A 21,931-nucleotide genomic window follows, 5' to 3' on the forward strand; every position below is an offset into this window, starting at 1 on the left:
CTGTGATTCGATCTCTGCAGTTTCAGGTGTTAAACGAGAAGGTTTCACAGCAAGTCACGCTCATGGCTGTGTTGTTGAGAAGTGGCTTTTCAGTGTAGGGTTTGAGTAAGAAAAAAAATACCTGGGCTGTGCAACTGACCTTGGAGATAAATTGAAATAAACGTGTTGAAGAATAATAAATGTGTTAGGAATTAAAGGCAAAGCAACTTTTTGGAAAAGTCCTAATTAAACTGGGGGAAATCAAAATAGAAATACTTCTGTGTTCTTCTGTCAGAGATAACCCACTGGCCATCATGGTATTGAATGTAGTAATACCTGCAAATTGTTCTGGTGATCCTTGGAATTTTTGGTCCAGTTCTCTATGTGTGCTCATCCTTAAATTTATTTAAAGGAATTAAGTGCTGTAATTGAATTATTAGGCAACAATATCGGTTACATAAAACTTGGTATGCCAATAGCTTCATTTTTTTGGTTGGTTTTAGCTTTCTTTTTTTAATATTCTATTATCTGTAGAAATAAAATTGAAACTAATTCTCTTTTCTCTTAATCTACTTTTTTCCTTCCTCCAACTATTCAGCAATTTGCAGTAACAAGTTCACTGTTTCCTTTCAATGACCCATTCCCTAAAATGGGAATGAATCAGCTGATATAGATCAGCTGAAGCCACTGATGATTGTTTCCCCTGTCAAGTGCTCCAGCTGGGATTTCACCCTGTGACCAGATTCTGCTGTTCTGAAAAAAGCCCCCATAGAAGAGTGCATGAACCAGAGCCACTTCATTTCTGTCCTTGGTTTTCTGGCAGCAGCATCACCATGTGTAATTCAAGGTTGGCTGTTGTAAGAATTATGTGTAGGAATAGGAACAGGAGTTGGATTTTTATTTAACTGTGATTAGGTCTTCAATCCTGGTGAAAACTCCAGAAAGTCTATTAATAATGTTTGGGAATTGTTGGAGCTGAAATGAGGAATAGGCCTTTTGTTGATGATTTTGGTATCAAATTTTCCTGCTAGTCTTTATAATTTAGACTACAGATTTGAGTTCCTTGCAACTTTATAAGCATATGATATAAAAATATAAGTAGATTCTGTGTGTAAGGAATTTCTGATTTTTCTAGGAGGCAAAAAAATGTGCATAGTTTAAAATTCTTCTACTTGCAGTATTTTTGAAGCCAGAGGTTTTACGTGTGTTTGTAAAAACCACAGACAAATAGCACCACTCAAGAGCTGAGTGCTTAATAAGTGATTGTGTCAGAACTTATGCTCTGGGAGTATCTGCAAACTTGATCCTTGTATGAAGAGGATCACACTGTGCAGCTGCAGTAATTTGGGTGGGGTTGGGGGTTGTTTTTCACTTGGTTTTGTTGTGGTTTTTTCATGTGGTTGGTTGGTTAGCTGGTTTCTTTTATTCGTTTCATCTTGAACAGTGCACTTCCGTTCCTGAATTTCACAGGCTGCTGTAGGAACACATGAAGCTGTATTTTATTTGGTCTGCTTCAGAGGAATTAGTGCAGACATTTCTCATGTCTTTTTTTATGGAGATCCTGGCCTTACTTCACAGTGAATTCCAAAAAGGTCTTAAACTGGTCTTTGAGTGTATACAGAGATTTCTTTAACTACAGAACAAGAAATGACTGTTTGATTTTGTTTTGAACGTTGGGTACTTCCCATTTTCAGTGTAATGTAATAGCAGAAAATCAGACATAAGCTTTTAAGAGAATGATGATCTTCACAAGGTTAATGTAGGTTTCCAGCCTGTCTCTGGTGCGCGTCTCCATTTACAACAGAGTGCTGGTAAAATGGCAGCATTTACCAGGAAGGTTTCCTTAGGCTACACAACTTTTCTTCTTATATAAGAAGAATAAGAGCACTTATATTAATATGAGTCATCTTTAATAACAGTTGACATAAATCTTGTCATATAACAAATTGCTGAACCTTGGAGCTCCTCTTCACCTAAAAGCACTGAAATGTGTATTTAGAATTGCCTCCAGATCAACAGTGATGCCAGATGTTTTCTAGGGGAGCTTATTTAGGTGGCTACTTGGGATATGAGTTATGTGTGTATAACTCATATGAGTTATGTGATTTTTATGGTTTTCTTTTGTTTAAAGAAAACATTAACTTTCTTAATTTTAAAAATATTCTAAATACTCTGTGAAGTTCTATGGCACAATTTTCTTCAGAATAATATATATCATTCAGCATTATGTTCACAAATCCTCCCCTGCTGACTTGCTCTCTTGTGCAGATGAGCACTGGCTTACTTTATTCATGTCACAGCTGCATTTTTCTGCTCCCCCCCCCCCCCCCCCCCCCCAGCATCTTGTGCATATAAACCACAGCACAGTCGAGATTCCAGAATCGAATCCCAGACATTCCCATGTTCTGGGAATGTCTCTCCTTTCATTACCAACCTGCCCATAAATGAAGACAGAGCAGAAATGCAGGTTGCTTAACAGAATGGGGAAGGAAGATGGGGACTGTTTCAGGGCATTGTCATTCTGCACAGGGTCACAGAGTGGCACACAGTGAGTGTGGGTGAAAGATTTCTTCCTGACCTTTTACATGATTGTGTCATTGGGCAAAATGCAGCAGCCAATAACCAGACTCTGCTGGCAGAGTGCCCTTGCAGCTTTGAGTGTTTTCAGATATTTACAAATGTTGTAAACTAGGATATGAAATGGGAGATGAGCGTTAACACTCAAAATTTTTGGAAAAAATGAAATCACTGGCAGATGTGAAAGTCAGGTGCCCATTTCATAACCTCAGTATGTGGATGTATTTGATGTGGGAGAATATGAAAAAGGATATGCACTGAACCAAACATAATGCAATTCATCCATAGGTTAAAGAAAGGTCATTTTCTTGCCTTGTTGGCTGGAAAGAGACAGCAGAGCTCTAACATATAATTGTGTTCTGTGACAGTAAAAGGAGTCTTTTGGTGCTTTGGGAAAGGAAAGTGACATTTTCCTTGCTCATGAGAGAAACACAGTTTCACATTAAATGTACACTACAGTGCTCCCAATGTAAATAGAATTAGCAGGGGCAAAATTGTTATCCACAAGGATAATGATTCTTTTTTTTTAATGCAGCTAGTATAGAAGATATGTGTTCCTGTGTGTGTACACATATATAAAAGCAACAGACAAGAGTCACATTTTAGTCTCATCCTTCTCTCTCTCCTTGCTGTGACTTCTCAGCTGAAGAAAGGAAGCTGAGCTAAAAGGAGTCATTGTACAAGTGCTAAGGACACTGTTCTTGCCAAGTAGGGTGGTCATAGTGGTAGTAATGTATTTGATGTAGAAGAGCTAAAGTAGCTGAGAATTTTGAGGATTTAACTGAAAAACAGAAGTGTGGCATGGTTTAATTTTTCCAATTGTATGTACCCATGGTGTGGTTGTAGTCACAGCATTCTCCCTTGGTAGTCACTGGGGTTCAGAGGCTATTGATTTTTTCTGAAGTTTCATCTTCCTGGAACACTCAAACCAGAAGCATGCTTGATTTTTACACATCTCTGTTCTTGCTTAGTGGGAAGAAGAAGTTGCAGCAAAGTCCTATTTACTTTTGAACTGGAATTGGTTATTGCAGAATACCAGTTTCCAAAAAGAAAATGGTTCCTTCAGTCCCTTTTGAGAAGGATTTTGGGGATAGTGCAGCCCAAAGTAGGAGAAAGGCCAGTATCTGTACTAGAAGGACTTAGACTGAAAGAAGGCATGGGCAAACAGCTCTACCAACAGTAAAAAAAATGAAAATTTGTATTTTGGAGATTGATGGTAAGAGTGAAGATTGTTTCAACTGCAGTTTACCATGTTAGAATTGTTTAAATGTAAGATCAGTGCCTTCCTGTTTGTGTATTTCTACAGAAGACACTATTTCCCTAATTTTTTTGAAAAATAGCTCGCAAAGATGTAATCAAGAGGCTACTTGTGACAAGAGTGCAAAAACTGTGATGCTAATAGGCACAATATGTAAAAAATGTGAACAATGCTTAAAGAATAATTATCTTGGCTGTTCTGAAGTCTAAATAAAAGAAGGCCTGGCTATAAGAGGCAGTAGTCTTCCACAAACACAGTAGAGGCGTATTTGTAGTCTGTTGCATTCCCAGATGTAGCTGAGCCTTTGGGAATACAGCTGGGAAATATCCCCATTCTTCAGTGCCAGCCCTACCTGCATTTTCTTTGTAGAGTGCTAAAGAAAATGGTATAATCAATTTGCAAGAACTGTAAAGTTTTGGATGGACAGCTTAAAATAATCTCTGCCAAGAAGGCTTCACAGACTGGTGACAGTGGATGGATGCATAATGTACTTCCAGTTTGCACTACAGAAGACTCTTGGTACTTGCAGGAGAAATTTCTAGCAAACATTCATTACAAAGGATTCTCTATTGAAATGAGAACAAAGGTTCCACTAAAAAGATCTCAAAGGATTCAAATGTACCTTTTCATAGGTGACATGCTGATACAAGCCAGCTCTCAAGGGGTTGCATCAAGGCATAAATCAGCAGTAATTTCAACTCTGCAAGATCATAGCACTATCATGAACAGAAAGAAAATCAATCTGACACCAGCTCAAATAATAGCAGTTCTGGGAGTCACAGGATATAGTACAAGTCTACTGGGAGGGTCTGCTTGTCAGAACAATGGCACTTGAAGACACTGAATACTTTGACAGACATCAAAGCAAGAAGAAAAGGAACAGAAAGATCACTTCTCAGGCGTGATGGTGTCACTCACACCGATAGCAACCTGAGTGATGCTTCAGATACAGGTGAAGCAGATGTTGGTCCTGTGGTCAGGCAGTAGTCAGACCTTCTTGCAAAAAGTACTTGAAATGCTTGAAAAGCTTTTCAAGTTTTAACTTAGTGGGTGATGTCAGAACTGCATAATACTTCATGGTGTTTCTTCCCAGAGTTAGAAGAACAGAAGTTAAGAAAACTATTTTGGAAAAGACTGGAAAGTTTGCTCTCTGTGTGCAGTAAATAATGGTGTTTTCATAAAAGTTCTTCACACTGCTGTGATAACTTGAGAATCTTGCAAGACATTAAGCTATAGCTCTTATGCCTTCTGTAAGTGCACCAACGTTGTGAGCCTCTACTGGAAATAAAGCAACTTGCTGAATCACTGCTGCTTCTTAGAAATCCTCGAATGTAGCAAAAAGTAAATTGCCCCGAAAAGGTCATGAATCTAAATATGAACAAGCCACATCAAATCTGAGAAGTGGACAGTGCTAAAGAGATGCTAGTAATATTTAAGATAATGTGTTCTGTTAGGAAATTTCACCTGGAGGGGGGAGCTGGTGTCAGCATTTTGTTTGAGATTTTTAGTAGTTTTTTTTTTGGTGGTTTTTTTTTTTTTTTGTTTTGTTTTGTTTTGTTTTTTTTTTATTTTGAAAAGGGAAATGAAACTTGTTAAGGCCCTGTGAGATCTACCACAACAACTCCTAATCCCTATGGGGGGGGAAAAATCTACCCGGAAAATTTGTTTATTGTGATGTCAACTGATGAAATCTTTCATCTCATCAAATGTGACAATAATGAGACTTGTTCTTTTGCTTTGGTAGTCCATAAATCCTCTGGTGAATGTCTAGTTTGCTTAAAGAAGACTTACATTATTCTAATTAAAAACAGGGTAAGTGAACGTGATGAAAAAACTGTCAGCTGAATGTTTTTCAACACCATTGCTGATGCATCCTGGTATCAGTGAAAATCTAATACTTGCATTATGGTTTAGATGTTCCATGGTATCCATGTGTTGTAAATTATTCTCATGGGCTAAGCTTATTGTGATACAAAATTTAAATTGGTATCTCAAAAAATTAATAGTATCTATACAGAACATGTAATTTACCATTTTTGTAATCTCTGAGCAGCTAAACCTGATTTTAACAATTGCTTTTTTGCTAATTAAGCCTTACTGGGCCTTCTTAATTAGGCACACAGTTGGAAAAGAGACAGTAATTATCTCAATTGGATGGCAATGCCAATTTGCATTATCAAAAAATAACCAAAGCATGCTTAATTTTCTTGTCACATACAAATGTTATTTGCCAAGCACCAGTGTATTTTAAAACAGTTACCTTCCAAAGATGAAAGAAACATTCCATTTCTCCTGCCTGCATATGCACAAGTGCATGTACACCTCACTCTTGTATTGTTGTTAGATAAATTAGAGCAGTGTAGATGTGTATATATGCACACATACAGGTATAGATATAAATATTTTGATAGTATTTGACTCTTTAGTTCAGAAAAAACCAACATTCAACTGTATTTTCATAGAACTCAACTACTAACTCAACTACTACTAATTTTAGGTCCTTACAATACAGAAATATGCTCTTGTCAACAGAGCAGCAATTACAACAGTGGAGAACAAGCTGAGCTTCCACTGCCAAGAATTTCAACACTTCATGTGGATGTGTTTAGTATGAGCAAGTGCCTGGGGTGTATTGGAAATTACCTGTACAGCCTAAGGGAGCTTAGTTGTCCCAGGCATTCTTGAATATGAGGAAGAACTTTCCTTTTCTTCAGTTCTACTATCTTCTTATAATGTCTTTTACTAAGAAATTTACAGCTTTGACCACACTTCCTCCTTGGAGGGAAAAAAACAGTTCTGGGAGATCTGTTTTGAAATATCTATTCCTGTAGTCTCAAACTATACTCTCATAAAGGCCAGATTTCCTTCCTCTCTTTCCCTGTATTGTCCCTACCATACAGTTAGGAATTAAGTGTAAAAGGCAGTAAAGGACTTGACCATGTGTTAGGGATCAAATCTGTAGATATTAAGCACTTGGCTATTTTTACTTAAGCCCAGACGTTTTCATGTTCTTTAGTGTTTTAGTTGAAGTGTTGAGATGGTAGGAGACTGTTGACAGTGTTTCCATTTTTTTAAATGAAAAAATGTTCACGCTAGGAGTTATTCTGCAATATAATTAGGAATTGTGTTTCCTAAAGTACAGCTCTTCAGAAAGACTTTGTGCTCCAGAGGTACTCTGAACCTGCCCAGGATATATCACCTTGAATGTACTTTGTACCACAGAAGTAGAACTTGAGCTTGAATCTCAGTAAAATCAGATAATGAGTTTCCAGAAGAAAACATTAGGGACTTGTGTGATTCTTACAGTCAGTGGCAGTTCTCCAAGCAAAGTGAAGGGCACGTGTTGGACAAGAATTCTGTAGCACAGTTGAGTAGCTGACATAACGTATGTTTTTAAGATCACTTTCAGTCTTGCCATATGCCAAAAAATACTGCAGCAACCTGACTTTCTTCACAATTTTATTCTGCAGTGTTTGCTCTCTGAAACTTGAGATGTAATGGACAACACTTTGAATTACTAGAATTAAATTAGACTTTGACTGATTTTAAATGAAGATCATTAAATGTGAAAATGAACCTTATTCTGCTTGCATCTATCACAAAGACATGTAAATGTATGAGCCAGTGTAATCCATCCAAGTTAAAAGAGCACATTCTTTAGAGAGTGTGTTAAACCCATAGCATGGCCCTGAAAACTCTGGTTTGCATCTACATATCTGATTTAGACTGATATGTGAAAAAACATATTCTAAGATTGTCATCTATTATCTGTGCATCTGTTCTACTTAAGAGGTGCTATGTAGTCCACCTGCAGGAATAACACAATGTCTCAACGTTTTGCAATCTCACTCATTCCCTGATAAACACTGGACATGTTGTACCTACTGATCCGTATATCCTTATGTCATTTTCAAACATCTTTTGATGTGTTAATACTTCATGAACCACAGAAAACGTTCATATCAATTTTGGTAGGTTTTGGGGTTTTGGTTTGGTCTTTTTTTTATAAATTCTGTTTCTTCAGTTCATCTTGTAGGGATTGCATTTTTGCTTGATTTTAGTATGAGATTTTTCCTTCCATTGAAAAGTATTGTCTGCTTCCATCCTCCAGACTTAGGCAGATTTTCTCTATTTCTTCATAATATCTAATTTGCTGTATCACATTGAAACAGAACTTCTTCCTCCTCTAGTGCTGCTCAGCTCCTTTAGCTGGTATCTTCCTTGCTGTGTTCTGTAAGATTGAATTCAAAGGGACTTTCTTTGTTTATAATCTTTAGACAAATATTTGAGGGGTAAATTTTTGAAGGTATGTACAAGGTCAGAATGTTTTTACTTTTCTTCTTGGTATCACATTTCTCAAAGGTTTAAATCAAGAGTGTTTGCTCTGTTTTGCCTTTCATATTTTACAGTTTTGTATTTCAGAAAGACCTGCAGAATAAAGGTGCTGTTCTTTTTGCCTTCAGCAGTCCAGAGCTGATATTGCTGCTTAGCAGTTCATTTTCAGAAACTACTGAGCTGAAAAGGCAATAAGCAAACGGTAGCTTTCAGATAAGGGTATGTGTTGAAAGGAAAGAAATATGGGAGAGAAAGAGCACAGTTCCCTGGTTGTATTTTAGCATTATAATTGCAATTACATTTTAATTCCAAATAGTCTGGAATATCTGAGTATTAAACATAATGATTAGCTGAGGCCAGCAAAGGTTACACTTATTCACGTTTTTGATCTTGGCACTTCTGGCGGACCCTGTTCAGCTACATGATACTCATTAGCAGCCATAACCTGACCTCTCTAAATAATTCTGGACTTACTGGAAACCAACTGGGTATGCCACTGGTGATTTGATGGGGCTGATGGTGGGTAATCGCTACAGAAATTTGTTCATTAAATGGGCACCCTATCAGAGCAGCCTATTAAGAATTTATAGAAAGCACTATTACAGTAACGTGATCTCTGGGGCGCCACGGCACTGGCGTGCAGGGCCTCTGAGCAGTGTAAATGCACAGGGTGAGTTTTGTTCTCAAATACCCTCTGATGGGCACTGCAAACAGCCTCAGCCCAGCCTTTTCTCATAGCCACTTACCCCGACCTTACTGAGCTCTGGAGCTGGAAGGCTGATCTGAGCAGAACAGGGAAGTAGGGGACTGAGGGGAGAGGATCTTTATGTACAGGAAAGGTGAAAATAGTTTCTAGTAACATGTACAATGTGCACTAAGAGGGCTGCACGAATCATACATAAAAATCCTACATATGTCGCTGTTAGTTCCATTACTTCAAGAGTGGTATTTTCCTATCCAATAGAACGTTTTGCAAAGGTATTTCATTGTGAATTTAAGTTAATTAGTTGTTCATTTTTCTACAAAATTGACTGTAAGATGCATATGATATCTATTTTAAAATAAGGTTCAGCATTACCTGCTATTCAGTGCCTAAATATATATTTTGCATATTTCTATGTCTGTGTATATAATGAACACATAATATTTTTCTTTTGTATTTTGTATTCTTTTGTATTTTTATTATTTTGTATTTATTATTTTTATATTTCGTGAAACCTTTCAATAACAGAACAATGATGGAAAGGGCAAAGAAGTGCTACTTGTGAAGGAGGAGAGCATTAGACACTTATAGAAAGGTCACTTACAGGAACTGTAAGCTTTTATGAGACTTTATCATTTTGCTGACAAGGTCAACTTGATATTGATTGGCTGGGTGTTCTGCTTAGTTACTTGAGGGCCAGTTATTTGAAGAAGCCTGTGTTAACATCCAGGCGATATTCTTCATACTCCTGCCCGATTTCAGCATTTTGAGTTGCTTACTGTATTGTCTTTTTCCAAACAAAATATGAAATAAAGTTCAAGTATTTGATTGCCAGTGTTTAAATTCAGGTTCCTGTACCATACCATCATTTGTTAAATTTAACTGAATCTCTTACTGTAGAAAAACTTGAATATTTGATTTGTTGTTTCTGATGCATAAAAACATTTTTTGATGAAAAATTTTAATAAGTATTTTTTCAGTTCTTGAAAATTATTTATCACCTGCTCTCATGTCAGTCCCAGGAGTCTGTGGGTTTATGAGACACTGATGCCCTAAGCAAAAATAAAGGAAGCACAGGCTTGGTCCCTTTCAGCTTCCCTGAAAGGAAGCCAAAGTTTGCTGTGCCATTCCATGCTCTGGTGCTGTATCTTTAGTCCTTGTGTGAGCCTTTTTTCCAGTGGCTGTGGTGCAGTGGGGTTGGCGTGGGGCAGGTGAGCTGCAGGGTTTCTTCCTTCAGGTGGTGCATGAGTAGATGAGTTGGGATGTGTCTGCATTACATCTGTGTCCACACCCTTCCACCACAAAGGGTATAAAACTCCATCCTGGGTCTTTCTGGTCTGTGCAGAGCACCTTGAAGGTGATGGGGATTCCAGCCTGGTGCTGATGTGGCTGGTGGTCAGAGCTACCGTGGGAAAAGCTGAGCTGTGCCCAACAGGTGTGCCAGGGCTTTGCCCCCTGCTGCTGCAAATGTGGGCACATGCAGCAATGGCAGCAGTAGCATCCCTGGGCAGGGGCAGTGGGCTGTTGGGGTATTCAGAAGGTCATATTTTTTAATCGTCTTTGTCCTTATATAATAAGGCATAAGAAAATTATAGCTTTTAAGGGCATATTTTGTTAGTTTACAATTGAGAAAATGCACATCCTTTACGTAAGAAGGCAGCACAGTGAAAGTACCACAGTGAAAGAGAATACCTGGAATATGTAATTAATATTAATTGCTTACTTTAAATTATTTTGTTTGTCTGCTGCCTTGGTTAACATCATTAAATATATTCCTGCTACAAACAGCCCTCACAAAGTAGACTTTGGTTATTAAACCTTGTTTTAAAAGAGTACAAATAAATCTTCCTTAAGTAGTTGTTTACTGCAACTTAAGTTTTACAGGTCTCTGTGCATCATAATAATTTTTTATTACTTGTTAAAAATCACTTGAAACCTCCCACAAAATAGATGCACAGGATCTTTTAGGGGGAACTTCTGTGGTTTGGTTTTGTGGGGTTTTTTTGTTTGAGTAATGAGCCAAATTTGTCAGATTGGTGGTTTTGCACTTTTGAAAGTAGGATGCAGTGCCTGTGTCCGAGGCTGCTTGCACTTGTTGCCTTCCTGGCAAAATTTATTTCTTCTCTACTGCATCTTCTTAATAGAGGCCCTTAATTTCTCCTTGTTTTCCTCTGGCCTCTGTAGCTTTGTCTCCATTTATTCTGTCAGACAGGATATATTGGAAGGCTTTTTCCTGTCAGTAACCATTTCTACAGAGTCCTCAGTTCATCTTTTAAGCCAACTCTGTGCTTGCAATCAGGGCCCCTTTGCGTTCTTCTGTTGCTATTAAAGCGACTCACAGAACAAGCACTGAACTTTGCCAATAATAGGCAGTCTTGGGGAAATAACAGTAAATTATTTAAGCAAATAGCTTTGGAGAAGCAAGTATTACTTAGTAGGAGCCTTGTACAGAAGCAGCTTATCACCAGCTGGGTACCGTGCAGTCAACCCGCTGCACAAATCCCTGTTCAGGGCTGCAGCCCCATGATGCTCTCTCAGCTGGCTCTGCTGTCTGGCAGCTCCTTGGTTCATAGCTTTGATTCTGTCTCTCTCTTGAAGAGTTTTTTTATTGACTGAGGTGCTTTCAAGCCCACTTTGAGTAGGAGATATGAGTTGTTTTTTGTTTGGGGTTTTTTTGATACTAAAGCTCTTTATCCAGGTGCCATTAGTTTCTGAAGGGCTGTTCCATGTCAGGTTGAAGGGCTGGACATGACTCCCTGAGGTTTAGTGTTTCAAGCAGAGACATGCCTTCAACCTCTTTCCCCAGATAACCTCCTGAAACCTGGAAAAAGCAAAGAAAGCAAGGCATGCAATCCACAGTGTTAGTTCTGCTGTAATGGTCTGTCTCACTTCTTCCCTCCAAGGGTTCTGAGGATCTGGATTTTGTTTTTCTGTTACAATGTTAGAAGCCTTATTTCCTCTTCACATCATGTGTAGTGTTTTCCACTCCTGCTCAGGAAATTGATCCTTTCAAAAGTATTAGAAGGACACAGAAGCAGGAGGAGATGGAGTTCTGGAGCACTGTGCAGTACCACCAGGTGTGTCTCAAACACTCAGTTTCAGAACTTGGCCATCTCTTTAGCTCTCTTGGAAGTGCTTTCTGCGGGGTTTTTCTGTTTACCTTTTGTGTGTTTTTACTTTTTCTGTTTTTATGTTCTCAGCTGGCAGTATGTAGGGTTAAAGTCCTTGTGGCAGATGGGAAATGGGTCAGTATCAAACTGAGTATTAAACTTATTTCCATCTACTGCTGACCTTAAAATCATGAAGAAGCTGTGAGAAATTATCTTCTAACTAAGCAAAATCTCTTTGATTTTCCATGGGGGTCTTTTTGTCTTCTAGAAATAATGTTTACAGGCACCTTTTTTTTTGTTGCATTTGTTTTTCTAGGTTATTAATATCTGCTAATCTAAAAAGAAAACAACCAAACTGAACAGACTTTCGGTTTGTGCGCCATACTGCTGTAAAAGCTGGGCTGTAATCCCTGGCATTTCATCCCAGTGTTTGTCTTAAATTTAGTGATGGAAACAGCTCAATGAAGGCAAGGATATACAGGACAAGTGCCTCAGTTGCACTTGCAGCTGCAGTGCACGTGATTTTAAGGATATTGGATTTGAACATCTTTGTACAAATACATACAGAAAACTCAAGATGCAGTTTGGAAGCTTCCATTGAGGATTTGTAGCCCCTGTGTGGGCAGAAATTCATATGGGAGATGGAGGGGAAGAAAAGGGGTTGTAGAACAGGGTAGAAGCTTCTTCCTGTTGTAACGTCCACAAAAACTAAAAGAAAAGGGTGTTTTCTGAAGCATTGCATGCTCTTCTGGAGTAACAATGTGGTATACTTTTATTTTTAAGAAATGTGGTGCTTTTCTGTCTGAAGCCTTATTCTTGATTAGATGTAATGTTAGTCACAGGAGGATACTTAAAAAGAGTGAACTTTCTGCTTTCTGGATTTCATACTTTAAAAAGACATAAAATGTTATTTTCGCTTAACATGAATATGCATCCCTTTAGAGAAATAGTAACTGTTCCATCTTTGAAATCAAATATAAGTTGTTGTAATATATTTTATATATAAGATACAGTTATTGCTTGGTCTTATAGGACAGTGCTTAAGATTTGGTTTTGATTTCTTCCTTCAAGTAGTTGTTATTTTAATTCCATTTTAAAGAGCCCAAACAGTAAAATATGAAACGTTCAGTTTCTTTGCTGGATTATAGTGATATTAATGAAATTTAATCGGTTTATATAAAAAAAATTGACCTTTTTGACCTAAAAGTATATAGTATGTCTGAAATAAATTACTGGTTTTTTTTTTGTAGGACTGTTTCCTTAAGGCATTCCAGTTGCTTGTTTTCATGACTTTGAGCCTATTTAATCAGAGATGGAGCAGATGGACTGCAAACCCTACCAGCCACTGTCAAAAGTTAAACATGAGGTGGATCTAACCTACACAAGTTCTTCAGATGAAAGTGAAGATGGTGGAAAGCAAAGGCAATCCTATGACTCAAGAGAAACTCTGAATGAATATAGCCAAGAGCTAAGACTTAACTATAACAGTCATAGCAGAAAAAGAAAAGCCATTGACCAGTCCACACAAGGTAAATAATTTGTTTTATCTACTAATTATGATTATTACTTTCTGATTATGCACTATGAAAACATATCAGGAGTTGAGCAAACTTTTTATTCTTAGAGTCTCATAGTATCAACCCACTTTTTACCTAGTTTTAATCATCCTGTAATATCAGAAATTTAGGAATTTTTTTTTTTAAGATAAAGTGCGTTTTTAGCAGGATGGACTGACTGGTATTCTAGAAACCATCACATGCAAGCTACAGACAAATATTTTCTTTAGTAGGAGCTACTCTTCTTAATAATGTTGAGTGATTAATTATTTACTGCCTTTGCATATGTTGGGTGCATTTTTCTATAAAATCAACGTTGAGGCTGCAGGCTATCTCTGCATGTGCTTACAAAGCCTGTGAATTAATTCAGATACAACAATTCTCTTAACATTTCTAATCATATAAATAATTGAGTAATTTAAAAACTGAAGTTAATTAGCGTATTGTAAGGAAAAAACCCCAAGAGTTAAGTTTCTGTTTTAGCCTTTTGCGTGATTAGGACAAATATTTGAGCAATGATGATAGTTGAACTGAAGTTAGGAAAAGCTTCTCTTTGGTTAGAGACAGAAGCTAAAGACTAAGACTAAAGAAATGGAAGGAATGAGCAGAATTTACTGCAGCATTTCCTGACAGATTCTGTAAACCCACGTGCTGCTTTTTGTACACAATGAGCACAGAAGGGTCTTATCTGCTGCTTTCAGCTCTGTCCCCAGTCCAGGCAGGATGGTGGGACAGGGAGAATATTTGTAGGAATCAGTGTGTCAGAAGCAATGAGAGTTCTGTCCCCTTAAAGGTAACAGCAGCAGGGTCCTGGGGCCAGTCACTCTCTGCTCTTCAAGGAAGTGGTTAAACTACATTCAAGTGTGGCCAGTACTTCTCAGCTAAAACTTAAGGTATTTATTTAAAAACAAACAAACCCAAAATCCTCAAACAAGCCACATCACACACACACCCTGCCCCCAAAGCCCTCACTGCTTACTCAGAAAAGCCTTCAATTTTCTGAAGATAAAAGTAATTACGTTTTTCTACAAGGGAATGAAAAATAGGCTTTTTGAAGATGGAAAATTTGTCTTCTCTGTGATGTGTAAATTAATGTGAAATTTGGAACAGCTGTGCTACAAAGCTATTGCAGCATTTTTGTTTTTTACTGCAGATATTGTACTTCAAGGTACACCCATAATACTGGTGTTGTCTGAAAGTACCTGTAATACATGGGAGCAATAATACTTGGCTGCCTCCATCTGTGTGCATATATTCCCTCCAAAGAGTTACAAAACTGCCATTTTTGGGAGGAAAAAGTCATAAACATAGATTTCAACAGAGGATTGTTTAGAAAACAGATTTGTTTGTTGTTGGTGACCTTATTTTGAACAGGCTATGTGAGTTTAATTAACTGAGATATGGCTGTATTGTTGTACCTCTGGATGGTATAAACATTCTTGTAGCTCTCCTTAGAGCAGCTCCCTTGTTGCTTGTGGCTGTGGGAGCAAACCTCAGCATGGAGCTGGGTGTGCAGTGCTGTGCTGCTGTTGATATTCCTGTCAGCTGCAGCATCACTGGCTTGGGCATGTCTGAAAGGCTGGCAGTCACTGCTGTAGGCATCAGAAACCAGCTTCTGTGTCATGCTGAATTTATTCTTCCAGAACATTGCCTCTGAAAGCAATCACATTAATAATTTTGGAGAAATAGCCAAATTAGTGTGCATTTCTGTAAGAAGTTGTCAGGCATGAACTTAGCTCCGTTCTTCAGGAGTGACCTGTAATGAATCAGTTGTGTGCATGTGCTGACTATGAAGTATTTTGCACTCATGTTGTGTGATTATTTTATTGAAGTTATATGCCCCAAGATTTTTCCATTCAAATTAATTTTTACGAGATACTATGTGAATTTTCAGAGCTTCTATTTTTCAAACATTGGTATTTTTCTTTTTGGACTAAAGACAGTCTTTTATTGCTTCAGACTGCAGGATGAGGCTTGATGTCCATGTTTCTAGAAAAATTACTTAAGCTTCTAAGAGTACTTTGCCAATATGCAGGGCAGCTCTTAAATATTTCCTTACCTCTTCCCAGAATTGTGTAGGTCAGTATATAATTACTTAACACTGTGTTATTCACCTCAAAATATTTTTTAAATCCTATTCACGTGCACTGGTTTGTAAAGATGGAGTTGAACCTGTACGAGAAATCACAATTTTGTCTTGTCTTAGGTCATGAATTCAGTTTGGAATAACTGATATTGTAATTGCACTGCCGAGTGTTTCCATTTGGCTTCTCAGGAATTCATCCTGACATCTTTCTAGTCATTTAAATGATGCTTTTTCTCTGCCACAAATTGAACCTGAATATTTGGCCTGGCAAGCAGTGCAGATTTGAAATATAAAACTGGTGCTGCTCAAAATTCAAAGAGCAAAAGAGTTTGTAAAGCTGAGTGTAAAATTTCAGACTTCAGGCAGGTAGGATTGCAGTTCTAGTGAAATCAAAGTGTTTCCAAAAGGATCCCAGGTTTCACAGTGTTGGACCTGGAAGTTCCTGGTAGTTCTTGGTAGTTAGTCAACACCAGGAAAAAGGTTCAGGTTTGAACTGTGAATCTGGATGAATCCATGAAACTCTAAATGGTTTATTTTTTAAATCCATTCTTTTGTAAAATGCCTCATCAGAATCTTTAACAAGATTTTTCTAGATGTTTTTCACATCTTCTGAATGTAAAAAAAGAAATTAAAAAACCGAAACCCCCACAGCACCCCCTTTTCAAAGGGGACTGTTCTGCAAGGAGTGCTGTACCATGCCAGTGCTGGAGAATTGCATAAAATAATTCTACCTCTCAAGGCTGTTGGAGCATCAAAGGTTGCATCCCCAATTAGTGCCAAAATACTCTTCTTTAGTGCCATAATATTCTTCTCTAGCTACAGCTGAAATAGTTCCCTGAGTGTGATGAATTAACAGAGTGCACAGTGAGGATAATACCCATGAACTTCATCCTGGAAAAGTGTGAGAAGAGATGAGAAACACACACACAGTAACAGCCCTGCTTGGGGTGATAATGATGACTGTGAGGTGGCATTCCAAGGAGCTCTAATGATGGAATGTGGGAAGGAATTCTGACAGAATAAAGTAATTAATACAGAGAAACTTTTAACAGGAACAAATGTAGGGGTGTGAGTACTGATCTAGTTAGTTTTGTGAGAAGAGTCAGTACTTTAGATGTTTATGAAAATTCAAAGAATTGATACTGGCTACTTAAGCAAGACAGGTTATGTAATTTAGACTGGGCAGTCATCTGAATTTAGTAAATAGCTTCAGAGTAAAATGTGATTTGTTGCACAAAATACTGCTGTATCTCAGCCATTTCTGTGAAGATTGCTGTTATAAACAGTTTGTGTATTTCATTATTAATGTCGATACTGAGGAATTATTTCTATGAAAAGTTTCAGTAGAAATCCGAGATTATGTACAATCATAGGTATTATATGTTTGCATATATGGACAATCTGTATTAAACCAGAACTTTACATGACATGAACTTCAAGGAATCATTTCAAGAGTTCATCCTCTAGAATTGAACAGAGCTGTTAGTGTTTTCCAAAACATTTTTTGTGTCTGTTGGAAAGGCCACATCCTGTGATCACATAAATAGCAACATTGAAAACAGTATCCAAATATAGAATACTTAACTGTGTCAGTATTTTTAACTCCTTACAATTCCTGAAATTGTATCTCAAATGTTACACTTCAGATTGGTTGGTTTTGCAGGTCTTTAAGGAAATATAAAATAAAAGAAACCCCAAATAAGTACAGAATTGATCTATTGATCAAGCAGTTTTTTTACATGCTGTTGTTCAGGTTTAATACTGGTGTCCTTTATACAGGGTCCAGTGCCAGCTGAATTCTGTGTCTGGTGTTACTTGGATAAGATACAGATAACTTGCAGTTATCTGAAAAATTGAGATTTACCAAATAACACCACAAACTGTTTAAAGCCCAACTGAATTTTGCTGGCCTAACAACTCAATGTGAGCAGATACAAAAATCTGACAAAGCATCACTGACTCCTGAAGAGTCAGTGCTAAACACATAATGTGTATATCTAAAAATGCATTCTCTTAGTAACTGGAAGGTTCAGAATCCTGCTTGTCTGAAGATATGTAAACCTGCAATATCTCATCCTGGCAAGATCATCTTAGAAAGTAAATTCCTGGCAGACCCAATATCATATAATTTGGAGATATTGGCAAATGGAGTAAATGAATTCTTGGAAGAATTGGTAAACATACTGTTTTGTCCTTGAAGGAGATGGAGTAGAATTGGCAGAAGTTGTCAGAAATGTTGCTCTTCTAGGAAAATCATTGATGGACCTGGCTGTGAGGAAAACAAATTCTTACAGATGCACCATACGTAGATTGCATCTCAAGCTTATTTGTGACATGTTTACATAATTAGAACTGTTTTCTCCCACAGCTTTCTCTGTTTCCACCAAAGCAAATATGAAAGGAACTGTACTCTACAAATACTGGCAGTACAGAAAAGCTTTCTGGCTTTTAGGTTAATTATAGATTTGTAAGAAAACACTAGTTAGAGGAATGAATTCCTGATAGGATAATCATCTGGGATCGAGTCATTGGCATGATAAACTTTATTGATTGTTAACAATATGAGCATATGGCAGTAAATTTCTGGTTAGACAAATGTTCATTTCCTGGCAAGATAAGTGTATTGAACTGCATTATGGGCAAAGCAAAATGGAGTTATTCCTCACAGGAGAATCCAACAGCAAATAATTTCTGGTAAATCCGTGTGAGAAAATCAGCATCGCTAGTATTGTAGGAAATGACAGAGTACCTCACAAAGAATTGGCCTATTCTGCTTTTAGCCTGTTTAAAACATAAGGGAACCATTTTTGTGGACAAAAGCTCCAGATTGGTGACATGATTAATGTTTTCTGAAAAGCACATATAAAATTATCTTCAGGAGCAATAGGTAAACAGATCCAGCTAAGTGTTCAAAGCCTTCATCAAATGAACTCCACTGACTTCACAGAGGGTCCTGGGTCACAGTGTGAGAAAGCTCTGCAGCCTAAGGCCATTTCTGTCTCATCCTCTCTTTTTTAGCTTTTTGATGTTGCCATCCAGTTTCCCTTTCTGCCCTCTGATATGTCCCAGCAACAGTGAGGATACAGAGGCAACAGAAATGTTTCAATGCTGAAAAGCACTTTTGTTCCCTAGAAGGGAAAAACTACTTCTGAGGTGCAGGAATAGGAGGTCTGTTTTGCTATGCATTAAAGTTCAGCAATTCTCAGCTTACTAGGAAGGAAGATTTAAACACATGTAGCTCGTAACATCACATGACCAGTCAAAACCAGTTTTACTGGTCATCCTAGACATAAATAAAAGGCATGCTGACAAGTACTGCTAGGAAATTGTCCTGTCAGGAAAATGTCATGGTCGTGTTTTGTCAATTGTGAAGCAGCAAAAGCTTTTTATGTAATAACTGTATTCTACTCTGATCCCAGAATTATATAAATCCATTCAGGACAGCAGATCTGCTTTGTGTCTGTACCAGGGCCATGGAGAGTTGAATTTGAGCTATATGTAGTATGTGCTTTTAGTTACAATTATCTTATTTTTAAATGGTGTGTAAAGGTAAAAAAATCCTGTGTTAGATTCTCCCCTTAATCTGTTATGTGTAACACTAGAATAACAAACTGGCAAACCACAAGTCTGTGGTCTTGGGAGCTCTCCCAGAGGAAACCAATGCCAGCAGAGTGATTTTTTTCATTGTTTTGATAGAGATTTGGAGCAGTTATCTGGGTGAATTTAGGAGTCTATGCTCATGAACTTCCACAAGGAGCAGTAAGTGAAGGGGAAAATTGCATTGGGGGGCACCCCAAGTCTCTTGATATTAAGAAGCTGCAGTGGTAACCTGGTGGCCAGTGGAACTGGGTGTTACAGTTCACTATCACTCTACCTGCCAGTTACATATTTGGGAGCCATTTAGTATTCATGTGATAAAGACTGTCAAAATAAAATATATTTCATTGGCTGTTCATTGACATGTAAACAGCACATGGTGAAATGCATATTTTTATGTTTGTAGCTGAAAGGGAGATCATTAGTTTTGAGAAGGGTAGGAAAAAGAATGTCCAAAAAAATGCTCTTAAGAGAACTACTGCTATGCAGCCTTTTAGAAGTATGGTAGTTTGGAAATCTTCAGCTAGGTGTAGTTACTTCTCCTGTTCTCTGTATTTTCTTTGTGATATTCATTGGTTAATGAAGGAAGGAATTTTTTCAATCTTTAAGCTGCATCATTTATTCAGAGCTGAGCCTTGAGCTGCTGTGGAAGGTGTTTGTAGGACAGTGGAATGAAGCATTCCTGGGTACTATAAGAGGATGTTATGAACAGGCTGGTTACAAATGAAACCAATTTTTTTTTGCAAGCACTTTCTTTGAAATTTGATTTAGTGAAGAAAATTTTCTAAAAAATAGAGGACTTCTGGTAAAATACTATTACTAGACAGGGTCATTGTAAAAACAGTAGAGTTATTTTGTAGTATTAGGCTCTTTCTCTTTTTTTTTTTTTTTTTTTACAAATACCAGATGCTTAGACTTTTAGCGTTGGGGTTTGGTTTTTTTAGCTAATTTTAGAAAATCTTCTGAGAACTGAAGCGTGTTATGTACCTGTGTGCTTTAGAGCAGACTTGAAGCATAATGAAGTGATTTCTGTGTAAGGGCACACAGTTTATCCCTCGTGCTGTTTCCTGAGAGGGACTCAGCTCAGTAGAGGGTGATTTAAAGGTCCTTCAGATTTCTGGGCTGTGGACTAGCGGAAGGAAGCGACAGCTAATAAGCTCCATCTCCTGTTGCTGTGTGTTACACCATCTGCTCTGAGTGTTTATGAGCTTCATGTTGTCCAAAAAAAAATTACATACGAGGCAAAGTAAAAGACTCCACACTCCTAAAGCTTTAGTGCATTGTCTGCTCCTGTATTCCCTTGCACAAATAGGGATTCCTGGTGTGCTGTGCTTTGTTTGGCCGGCTGTGTTCTAATGATGGTGGTGTTTCTGTCTCCCAGAGAAAAACAGTGCCATGAGCAGCTCCCTGTGGCTTCCTGGACTGCAGCCTTCTGCTCTGTGGGGAGGATCTGCAAACTCCAAGGAAAGGAAAAGCAGCACTTAGGTTTAGACCCCCTCCAGATATTCTTCCTTGATTTGCCAAGTAATTGGAAATTTCTCTCCCTGGAATAACTGGGGTGAGAAAACTCTGTGTTTGTACCTTCATTTGAAATCTCACAGGAGGAATACTTTTCCTTGCCTTCATCAAATCACAATACATGAGTGAATGGAATGTGCAGACACTTCTTTCCCCATGAGGCTGAAGTGGGTGCTCCCTTCCTAGATCACAAAGGTGTTACGAAAGCTTGTAACCTGCTGTCACCACTCCTGTAACACTGCTTCTGATCCTGTCTCAGCTGCCATCATCTCAGTGAAAAAAAAATGCCTCATATGATCAAAAATAGCTTCATTCTCTTAAGTAATTCTTCTGATTTAAAAACTGGATATCCAAGAGAGGGGGGGGAAATGTGAGAAAAAAAAACCTACGGAGAGAGGAAATAAACTAGTGAAGGATCACAGTGCATTTCCAATCTCCTACTAACAAATCTCATCTGAAGAATAAAAAAAGCATTCTCCAAATGTTACACAAGTTTAACAATCCATTTGTCAGTGCACAGATACAAACTATCTGAATTTCCATTCTCTTCCCTGAATCACCAGTTTTCCACGGTGTCAAATGCCAGAAATCATAAAAGTAAAAATCAGAAGGGCCGAGTAACGCAGCCAGTGTAACAGGAACCAAGGTATTTGTAGAGGACTCATCCATGGAGGTGTTTGAGGCCGGGTTGGGTGGGGCCCTGAGCCACCTGATGTGGCGAGTGCTATCTCAGCAGGGGATTGGAGCTCTATGATCTTCGAGGTGCCTTCCTGCCCAAACCATTCTATGGTTCTATGAGATATGGCAACCTTTGCAGTAACCTCTGCCAAATACTGATGGGATATCTACAGGAGAGGCTTAAACTTTTGAGTTAATGGTTTGGAATTCTGTTTGCAAAACCTGGAATTGTATCTGTTAACAAAGTTCTTGTTATATTAATAGAGCCTCTTCCTATAACATTTAAGAGTGTCCAAGAAGATGTCAAGAGTTAAACCAAGATGGGAGCAAGCATCAAGGCAGAGTGAGGAAGTGGGTGTCAGAGCAGGGGAGCCAGCACACAGCTCTGCCCCTGCCCCACAGTCTGGTTTTATGTTCATTCTCTTGCTGTGTCTTTCATGTCACTCTCTTTGAAACAAAGAAGAGCTGTCATTTTCTGGAACTAGAAATCTGCTTTGCTTATCTTCATTTGTAGAGCAGATGCTGAAACAAAAT

The 21,931-nt window shown here is 38.1% G+C and overlaps 1 protein-coding gene across 1 annotated transcript in view; it reads left to right on the plus strand.

The window, feature by feature from the left end:
• TENM1 (teneurin transmembrane protein 1) overlaps positions 1-21,931 on the plus strand; it is a 776,438-nt gene that overhangs the window by 531,156 nt on the left and 223,351 nt on the right. Inside the window, exon 5 of the mRNA XM_066559708.1 lies at positions 13,213-13,491. Coding sequence (XP_066415805.1) covers positions 13,275-13,491 — 217 coding nt within the window. The 5' untranslated portion in view covers positions 13,213-13,274. The remainder of the gene's footprint in view (positions 1-13,212; positions 13,492-21,931) is intronic.

This window comes from Molothrus aeneus, chromosome 14, assembly GCF_037042795.1.
Source record: "Molothrus aeneus isolate 106 chromosome 14, BPBGC_Maene_1.0, whole genome shotgun sequence".
NCBI lineage: Eukaryota > Metazoa > Chordata > Aves > Passeriformes > Icteridae > Molothrus > Molothrus aeneus.